The 10,359-nt window shown below is 38.1% G+C and overlaps 1 protein-coding gene across 1 annotated transcript; it reads left to right on the top strand.

Annotated features, from left to right (window-relative positions):
• Positions 1–1,118: 1,118 nt before the first annotated feature.
• LOC136677689 (ghrelin O-acyltransferase-like) lies at positions 1,119–3,137 on the top strand. The gene is made up of 3 exons (XM_066655282.1): positions 1,119–1,240; positions 1,760–1,984; positions 2,204–3,137. The coding sequence occupies exons 1-3, from the start codon at positions 1,119–1,121 to the stop codon at positions 3,135–3,137; spliced, it is 1,281 nt and encodes a 426-aa protein (XP_066511379.1).
• Positions 3,138–10,359: the final 7,222 nt, after the last annotated feature.

Raw genomic sequence — 10,359 nt, 5'->3', positions numbered from 1 at the left:
TGTGACAATGGGTATTGTTGTGTGAGATTTTTATATTATTGGTCTCGGTTTGAGTACGGCTTTTTCAGGAGGATACATCAATACGTTCTTCAGTGAAGCTTTAATAAATACAAGTCTGCAGTTTTCTCCGAATGCATCTGACCTACGCATGACAACTGAAACGCTGATATTTTTGTTCCTTACATATGACATTTTATCTGAAATGTCTGGGGTAAAGAGACTGCTCAGACTAAGCAACAAGTGTGAGACAGCATAGGCCTACAGCATACGAGTTAATGGAGTTAGTGACAATTATTTGTCATGATATTCAATGAAATATTTGTATCTGCAGCATGAGGATAAACAAAGCCCTGGCAATTGAAAGAATATTATATTAAATAGCGTGACCAGATCAGAGATGGTGAAAAAGAGGACAGGTCTCCGGTGGAGGGAGTTGTTATCGACCAATAACGGTAGCTCTACAGTCAGACCGTCCAATCCGAAGATTTTAAGCTACTTCACCACGCCCCCTTCTCACTCAAGCGAACCAATCGGAGTAGGGGAGGGCGGGACTAGTTTGTGAACGAAAGTTCTCGAAGTTCTATGTAAGCTCTAGAAAAACAAAATCCCGGACGTTTGTGAAATTCCGCCCGGACATTTTTTTAAGTCTAAAAAAGAGGATATGTCCGGGTAAAAGAGGACGTCTGGTCACCCTATATTAAAAGACATAGATTAGAATCAGATATAGAATCAGTTAGAGATTTCAGCACACTTGTAGTGGACAGTATGATAAATAAGGAGTGATTGTAAAATATCATGATTCCTGTGTATTGGTCAACTGCATGAAACCTCTGTGTACTCATGATAGTGTTGCTTTGTATTAAACTCCATTTGGTTAATATGTAAACAACTGTGTGTCATCGCACATCTGACTATCTGTGAACACCAGGAATGTTGATGAGCTTTTGTATCAAACAAAAAACAGAAATAATGTGAATCCATTGTAGTTATTTGCTCTCCATCTGTTAATAATAAACCTATCTCTGATTCTCTAACAAGCTTTATGCATGATGTTCACACACAGGGAGTCACTGTATCCCAAGACACCATTCAGTACTCACCTCAGTTCTTTTCATATCATGCATCTTCTGTGGATACTGTTTAATCAAAATCCTCAGATGGTTTATCAACTGTTGACTCTACCATTTGCTGTGCTGTTTAATGTCCTGGCTACTCAAGGATATCTCACCTTGACTAACAGGTAAGTGTAATAGCCATTTTAAACATTTATAAACTATATATATGGCCTAATACTTAGAGAAGTGGGCTTGGGACCAGACGGTTTGAGTTCTGTGAATGGCAGGAAAATTGGGTGTGATGGGAGTAAATGAACGACACTGTCCTCCTCCATCAATCCACGTCTGAGGTGCCTTTGTTTAAGGCACCAAACCACCCAACTGCTTCCTGGGCGCTGGGGATGGCTGCCAAAATTTACTCGTAGCAGCTAATTGCTATTTATGCTTCTCACCTCTCAAACACATTCAGTGTTGTTGAGGTCTAGGTCCTGTGGTGATCCATTTTTTGATGCGGTTTCTTTGTTGGGTTCATCTTTTTACTTCCCCATTCCTTAAATTGGTTTAGTTTTATATGTAATCATCAGAATATTTTTAATTAAAATATTATATATAACTGGAAATAAAATAAATGAAGGTTTGTTGATTTACTTTGTTCCTCAGGACTGTATATTATTTTCCTTGAATTAATGGACATTTGTTAACAGGTATATCTCACTGACTCTGGGAGGAGTTGTCCTTGCTGTTCTGACAATGGGCCCATACAGCTTATTACTTTTTGTTAGCACGGCTGTGCTAGCGCTGCTGGTGCATTTTATGGAGCCAGTCCACATTCATCAATGGATCTTTGGGCTGCAGATGTGTTGGCAAACGTTCTGGCATTTCTATATGCAATATCAACAATACTGGCTCCAAGAAACTGTGGATTACAGGTATTACCTGAGAAACACAAAACTCAAGGGCCATAATCATATGTGAAGTAATAAGAGAGAGTACTTCAGTATCTGTACTATATCAATATCTTACTCAGTTAAAGGTGTAAGTAGAAAAATATACCTCAGGGAAAGTCACAAAAGGAAATTCTAGCTGTCACAAGAAAAAGACACTGAAAATAGCTGAAATACTCTAAGAATTGCTTCTTCCTCCCTCAGGCTTTTGTTGGCCATGTCTGCTCTAATGCTCCTCAGCCAGAAAGTCACCTCTGTATCACTGGACATCCAGGAGGGAAAAATAACTGGGTCTTTTGGAAAAAGCTCCCAGAGCCAAAGCTCTTCTCTCATTCCTTTCATTAGCTACACTCTCTACTTTCCAGCACTTCTTGGAGGCCCACTTTGCCCATTTGCCACTTATAGGGCCTTCATTGAGGAGATAAATATCAGACCACCACCTTCTCCACTTGCCATTCTGCCATGGAAGATATTGCGAACTCTGGCCTTGCTGGCCCTCAGATATCTCCTCTCAAGTGTCCTACAATTAAGTGTATTCACGCTGAACAGTCCTCAAGGTTCTCCAGGATTGTTATGGCTATGGATCTTGTCCCTGATCCTCAGACTGAACTATTACTCTCACTGGGAAATAAGCGAATGTCTCAACAATGCAGCTGGATTAGGTTTTAGTGGGCTCAGTCAAGATGGAGGTGCTGTGTGGGATGGACTTTCTGATGGAGATCCATGGGAGATAGAGACATCAACACGTGTTTCCATATTTGCACGCCGCTGGAATGGCACAACAGCTGCCTGGTTACGCAGACTGGTGTACCACAGATTCAACACGGCCCCACTCTTTATGACGTTTGGATTCTCAGCCTGGTGGCATGGGCTCTACCCAGGTCAGATCGTAGGTTTCCTTGGATGGGCCATTGCTGTGATAGGGGACTACAAGCTTCATACATATATTCAACCAAGGCTCATCACACCTTGGAGGAAAAAGCTCTACACTTGGTTAAGCTGGGTCTACACTCAGATGGTCATTGCTTGTGTCGTGCTTGCCACTGAGCTCCAGAGATTTGATGCTGTAATGTGGCTTTGTAACACGCACATAGCTGTGGTTCCATTGGCAAGTGTTTTGTTTTTGTTTATACTGTAATCTCAGTGCAGAGACCTGGGCTTTTTAAAATTACAATTAACTTAAGCATACATTAGCCAGGGGTGATGAGGTGAAAAATTATAACTTTTTTTATTAATTGATTCATGAAATTACAGCAACACTAAGCTTTTTTAATGTAATTATTTACGTAATGTAATTAATTAAATGTAATTAATACTCATGGTGTTCAAGAATCTGTTATAATATTTTTTTCTATTAATTCAGCTTTCTGAGACTTGTAAAGGCTGGAAGTTAAAGCTATTGCAAAAAAAATAAAGAACTAATAATAAATAACCAATTACATCTTTATTATTTACTAAGTGTTTATTTCATTTCATTACTTCTGGAATAAATTGCTTTCAAAATATGCAGCCTGACCAGCAATTGTGTGTTTATTTTTGGTCATTTTATGGAACTATTTCTCTTGTAGTAAAAGCAATATATAACAATAAAATGTGGAACAGGCATCTGCTTTAAAACACCAGTAAAATTAAAAAAATGTAAGGTCAAGCAAATCTGTTGTACATGACCTGCTAAACATAACATTGGCCATGTTTACAAAGAGACAGAGAGTCTGTTACCTTCAGTGCATTAAACTGTCCTGACTATCAGGATTCTGCCATTTGTATTTAGATTGGCTCTCTTTTAGATTTAGATTGGATCTCTGCATTAGCATATACACACTTCCATGTATCTTACTTGCTCTGGAACTGAGGTAAAGGAGTGCCTCCTTCTACAAATTTCAATAGTAGGCCGTTCTTGGCCATATTAATAATTAAAGTTACCAGACTCTCCTTAGAGAGGTGTCCTAGTGTAGTAATATAGTGAAAGGGGATACAAATAACAAAAAAGGACACCAAATGTTAAAAGACTGTAAGTGGAGTTGTTGTGCATACTTGCTTGGTTACAAGAAATAGAATCGATTTACATTTATATATTGAAATATTATGACATATGAGTATAGGATTCTTTGTTTTTGCACTATTATGAATACATCATTACTACATGACTGCAAGCTCACTGTTTATTCACTGTCCAGTCAAGGTACTAGTATACTGTTTGAACGCTGTCTGCCATCTAGTGGTTAGTTACGTGTAATACATCTTTTTTCGAACTTTTTTAAAAATATTTTATTAAGGATCAAATAACATTCACCACTTTACAGTAGGGCATCCATATAAATAAATAAATAAACATTCACATTACGATTCACTTACACTTAATAAAATAAAATTCAAGGGATTGAAAGGAGTGATATTAAAATGTATGGACAAAGTTTGAGTGTGTTTCCCCACATTCCCTCCAACAACTACTAGACAAAGAAGAGCCAATCCTCATAGTAATATGGGGTGTTCTAAAATATCTAGCAATGAGCTTCCATTTGAATTCTCTCCAATTATTAGAACAAGTAGTTAAGTCACATTCAGAACATATATCTTTCCAACTTTCCAGTATTTACAGCCTGGCCTTTCAACATCCAACCACTATATGTTGTATCATTGACAATAAAGTCCACAATGGGTTTTAGTTAAGCAGCTCAGAAATACAGCTTTCGATCTGGATGGGTCAGCCCTCCATCTGATTTACAATACAAAGGGGTTAGCAGCTCTGCCAGGGTACTGTAGTGCAGATTTGTCAGCTTAGATGGGCCATTCAGTCGATGGGCCATTCTGCCAATTAGACGGGCCATTCTGCCGAATAGGTGCCTTTTGCGTCACCAGGTCATTATGAGTATAAGGATGTATAATTACTAACAGAAAAATAAATTTTATAACTACACAAAATGTCCTGGACCTTGATCTAATGGCAAATTTAAGATATATTATTAAAATTATGAATAACAACTACCAAGAACACGAAAAAATAGCATTTGCTGCCTGTCTCCTGTTTCTAATATGATATTTTACTACGAAAAATAATTATTTTATAAATCCTATAAATACCTTTGCATTTTTTTTTGCATTGCTGTCAACTATGCTTTAATATTTCAGTTCAAACACATATTTTAGTCTCAGTCCTGTTTCCCTAACACATAGCCCCTTCTAAAACATTTGAAACATTCCACAAATCACATTTTCAGTAGGAATATACATCATCTGGCTCTGCTGAAGGCTATGGCAAGACCAAAAATGGGTTCTCACTTTTTATTCTGTATATTTTAAGATATTTTAACTACAACTGAGCTCAACATAGTTTCCTGTTACCTTAAACATTTCTCAGATGTTATTTGTTTATTTTAAAAATCATTTCTTTGGTAAATTGTTAGAATGAGCCCAGTGTCCTCCTGTTATTACCATGGGCGTAATGTGTCTGTATTTCATTAATTTTCTCATTTTATGTTAAAAATTCAGTTACAGTAATGAGTGAATTGTGTCCTCAGTTTTATTGATTTATTTTTATTGTTTGAATTTTAGGCCGTGTATAACTGTTTACTTCAGTTTTATTTTTATTTTGTATGTTAAAATTAACATAAAAAATTATTTACTTAAATTACTTAGTGTTGTGTAATATCCCAATGTTACGATGTAGAACGTTGGGTTAAATATTATCTGTACTCTGCCTGTAGAATTTATTCTAATCCGAAAAACACATCATCTGCCTGTTTTTGAATACACTTTGTATCATATATTTCCTCTTTAAAAATATTTAGGCTGAGCTGTGAGCCAAAAATGTACCACTGTCTAAAGTTTTTGGAGAGTGTTGACAGCATGGGCAGTCTCCAGTAATGGTTCCATTAAGAAACTATTACTATTCTTAAAGGGTCAGTTCAAAGTTGTTTGCAGATGTCCAAATTCATCTGCGTGTGCTCAGTTCACATGCTGCTCAATGCTGTCATCAGTCGGGTATACAGATGGGCGTAATGCTCCTTCAAACACACTTCTTTGTTACAAAGCACTTAAACAAAGGTTTTGATGAATATACACACCAGTATGGAAGTCTGTTTCCACCACATAAAATAATACAGAAAAGACACATGAAAAAAAAATCATAAATATGCAATTTGCTATCTCAATATTTTGAGATACTAAGTCAGTATATTGAGTTGGTATACTATCTCAATATATTGAGATAGCAACTTGCATAATAATGAAAAATAAAAATTGGTGCCTTTTTTAAATTATGTTATGTGGCAGAAACAGGCTTTCATACTCCAGACACTAAAAAGTCAAATACAATTTAAAAATATATAGTTATATATAGTTTCTTGCACCACAATCACAAATAAACTGATACAATACGTTCAAACCTGCACACCAGTGACTGGGAAGACAGCGGCTCATATGGAGAGCACTGATAAGACAGTTTGGCTAACAGAGGTTTTATCAGTGTTGATCATTTTTAATTCACCCTCAAAAATGTTTGGGTTTTTTTCATAACATGTAGCCTGACAGTTTACTTTTAGCTGGGTCAGGAACCACAAAGTAATTTGATTCTCATGTCAACAAAAAAGTAATACATAAATACTTTAATAATTATTGATTTATTTTCATGCACCTGAATATCCAGAGCAGCAATGAGCATAGATAGCACTACAATTTCACCATAATTAGGGTGACCAGATCTGAGATGGTGAAAAAGAGTGATGAGTTCTCGCCCCTCGCTGCCGTTGTATGCTTAGCTGAACCCATGTGTGCTTATAGGTCCTTTACACCTTTATCTGTACACAAAACATGGGGATTTCTTTTTTAATTCATCCGAGAACTTACATTTACGTTTCGGCATAGCTGGTCGAGATGAGGGTGGGTACATGAGCTTCGCCTGACGTAAACAAGGACTACTGACATGCAGACTGACCAATTAAATGTTTACAGAGAAGGTTATCGACCAATAACGGCAGCTCTACAGTCAGACCGTCCAATCAGAAGATTTTAGGCTACTTCACCACGCCCCCTTCTCACTCAAGCGAACCAATCGGAGTAGGGAAGGGCGGGACTAGTTTGTGAATGAAACGCTTCTCCAAATTCTATGTAAGCTCTAGAAAAACAAAATCCCGGACGTTTGTGAAATTCCGCCCGGACATTTTTTTAAGTCTAAAAAAGAGGACATGTCCGGGTAAAAGAGGACGTCTGGTCACCCTAACCATAATACAATATGCTCCACCTGACTGACTGCTAAATATGTCCAGACAGATGGCAAAGCTAATTACTTTCAACTCTTTTTGTCCACTTTAAAAAGGCTCCTCTGATCTATAAATCTGCCATTCCATAATTAGCATTGTTTTCTCACTCTTAAATCTTTCTGATGTGTTGGACATTGTGTTGGATTAAGAGAAAGATTATAACCATGCTTAAGGTAAGGAGAAATTCAGATGTTTCTCTAAACTATTAAGTGAGAGCTAAATGTTGGGACATATACAGCAATAAAGCATTTAAAAATAATACCTTGCAGAACTCCTAGGGACTGGTACTGATCATTCCTGAAGTAGCCAGCACAGTGCGGATCATGAGAACACCACGCCGAGAGAAGCAGACTGTAAGAGCTTCAGCCACTGGAACTGCAAACAGAAAGTACAATAAAAAAAAGTGAAAATGGTAGCAGGATACAAGACACAAACATAAAACCATTAACAAAGACTCAAAAGAATAGAATAAATCAACATATATAAAGGCTTATTCCAACAGGCATCTGTTGTTTTGAAACCTAGTTTTGTCAATTCATTATGATATTGTGAATTTGAAAGTGTTATGATTCTTGTTGGAATGCGCCTTTAAAATTTTCTTCCTAAAAATCCAGCTACTGTTTTCAGGTCCTCCCACAGTAATCTCCAGATATTTCACAAAATTATTTTGATTTGATTTTAATTATTTTTAATGTGGTTACACAGTTTACCCTTTTATAGTTTATCATTTTCATCTTGTAGAAATGTGTATACGGACAACAGGTGTTATCAGAGAAGCACAAGCTGTCCACTGTGGTGCTCCTCACCTCCCAAATGAAATATAGCAAAGCTGGTAGAGGTGATCCATGACACAGTACTGATGAGGATGCTGTAGAAGTTTTAAATGTCAAGGAAAATTCCTAAGAATGCCTGCAGTAAGGCCCATGGAGGAGAAACTGGAGATGACCACCACCCAGCCATAGCCTCCATCAGGGGGATCCCACATCATGACCCTGCATGTGTTTTAGTCAGGTCTAACTGTCTAACCTGAGATGAATAACAATTACACAGTCACACAGCTCCAGTGACCTGGAGGTTGTGGGTTTGATTCCCTCTCTGGGTGACTGTCTGTGAGGAGTTTGGTGTGTTCTCCCCGTGTCCGCATGGGTTTCCTCCCACAATCCAAAAACACACGTTGGTTGATGGATTGGTGACTCAAAAGTGTCTGTAGGTGTGAGTGAGTGTGTGTTGCCCTGTGAAGGACTGGTGCCCCCTCCAGGGTGTATTTCCGCCTTGCGCCCAATGATTCCAGGTAGGCTCTGGACCCACCGCGATGAATGAATGAATTAATTACTATGTGACATTCACACACTCAAACCAAAAATGTCAAAAAAGCCTCTGTTTTCAATTGAGTTGCAAAGCTTTGCACTGAGTGCCCTTAAAACAGGAACATGTAGCATTAATCTCACAAACAGATAAAAGCACTGATCATTTCACACAGTTTCAGTGTGCTGAGTAAGTTAGTATATGTTATTTCACTTGGAAAAACAATTTAATAAATACATAACCTTACCTTGGAGATGTTTTAAAGACCCTCCCACCCCTCCTCATGTCCTTCTTTGTAAAAGGTTAAACAAGACTTGTTCTTTCAGACCCCATTAAATTCTGGAACTTTCACCCCCAAAGGTAATTTTATAACTTACTCCTTAAATTGACTGCATTGATACAGCATCACTCACCTATTTATTATCAGTGAGGCAGTCTTTCGCTGTTTAGGAGGAGGATTGTGATCAGGTTCCAGCTGATCTAAAAGTGGAGTAGTACAACACAACAGTGGGCTTTATGGCTGAAGTTACTTTTAATGATTTAATAATCTGAGGTTAAAACCTTGTTTTCTGATAGAGGATTAGAGACCATGTTATTATCCACCATCTGACTTAACAAAGGAGTGATTGGGATAGTGTGTGATGCTCTGTAACGGACCAACAGCCTGTCCAGTGTTTGTTCCTGCCTTAAAGCAAATGATTCCAAGTAGAGCCACCGCAGCACTGATCATAGATGAAGAGGTACATAAACGTTTTATTGTGTTGCCTATTAAACTTTGCTTTCTTTTTGCATTCATTTTCCTTCTAGCTTTTTGAGATATGCCACATGGAGGAGCAGGGTTCTTCAAATATTTCAAGCTTCACACAGCACATGGGGCTTTTGATTCATATTGAGGTGACTCATCTAATGGCAGCTTAACCCAGTTAGGTCCCATGTTATTGAGTTAAAAATCAATTTTCAAGATGTACAATTTTTTCCATATAAATCAGCCCTACAACAAACGTGTACTTTATACACAGTGGAAGTGTAGTCTGGGGACAACTTGTATTTCAGTTCCTATTTACCATGCTTTTCATAAACAGCAATGTATTCCAGAGAAGCGATCAACAACGGTTGTGTGGAGCTGTTTTATGAATATCTAAGTGTAAGGCAAAATATAATTTATTTATATATATATAATAAATATAATTTCTGATGCTCACAATTTTAATGTTTTTACAACTGGTGTCCATGCGCAGCAGGTAGTGTCGCAGTCTCACAGCTCCAGGGGCCTGGAGGTTGTGGGTTTGATTCCCGCTCCGGGTGACTGTCTGTGAGGAGTGTGGTGTGTTCTCCCTGTGTCTGCGTGAGTTTCCTCTGGGTGACTGTCTGTGAGGAGTGTGGTGTGTTCTCCCTGTGTCTGCGTGGGTTTCCTCCAGGTGCTCCGGTTTCCTCCCACAGTCCAAAAACACACGTTGGTGTGAGTGAGTGAATGTGTGAGTGTTGCCCTGTGAAGGACTGGGGCCCCCTCCAGGGTGTATTCCTGCCTTTTGCCCAATGATTCCAGGCAGGCTCTGGACCCACTGCGACCCTGAACTGGATAAGCATTTACAGATAATGAATGAATATCAGTATATTAAAATATAAATTGGTTGCTGCAAGTATAAAAGCTATCTCACACTCTGCCTGTTTTTTTTTACCAGCATTTCTCCTGAAAATATTCTCTATCGTTTCTTTTTGTTATTTATCTGTTATGACCTTTACATTGACCTGTTGCAGCTGAGCTGGACGGTTACTGAGGGCTTCATGAAAATCCAC

This window comes from Hoplias malabaricus, chromosome Y, assembly GCF_029633855.1.
Source record: "Hoplias malabaricus isolate fHopMal1 chromosome Y, fHopMal1.hap1, whole genome shotgun sequence".
Lineage (NCBI taxonomy): Eukaryota > Metazoa > Chordata > Actinopteri > Characiformes > Erythrinidae > Hoplias > Hoplias malabaricus.
The sequence above is the reverse complement of the archived record's forward strand: the minus strand, read 5'-3'. Positions and strand labels throughout refer to the sequence as shown.

Coding starts and splice junctions, on each gene's coding strand:
- LOC136677689 (XM_066655282.1), top strand. CDS start 1,119: ATGCATCTTCTGTGGATACTGTTTAATCAAAATCCTCAGATGGTTTAT. Junction 1,241..1,759: donor TATCTCACCTTGACTAACAG/GTAAGTGTAATA, acceptor ATTTGTTAACAG/GTATATCTCACTGACTCTGG. Junction 1,985..2,203: donor CAAGAAACTGTGGATTACAG/GTATTACCTGAG, acceptor TTCCTCCCTCAG/GCTTTTGTTGGCCATGTCTG.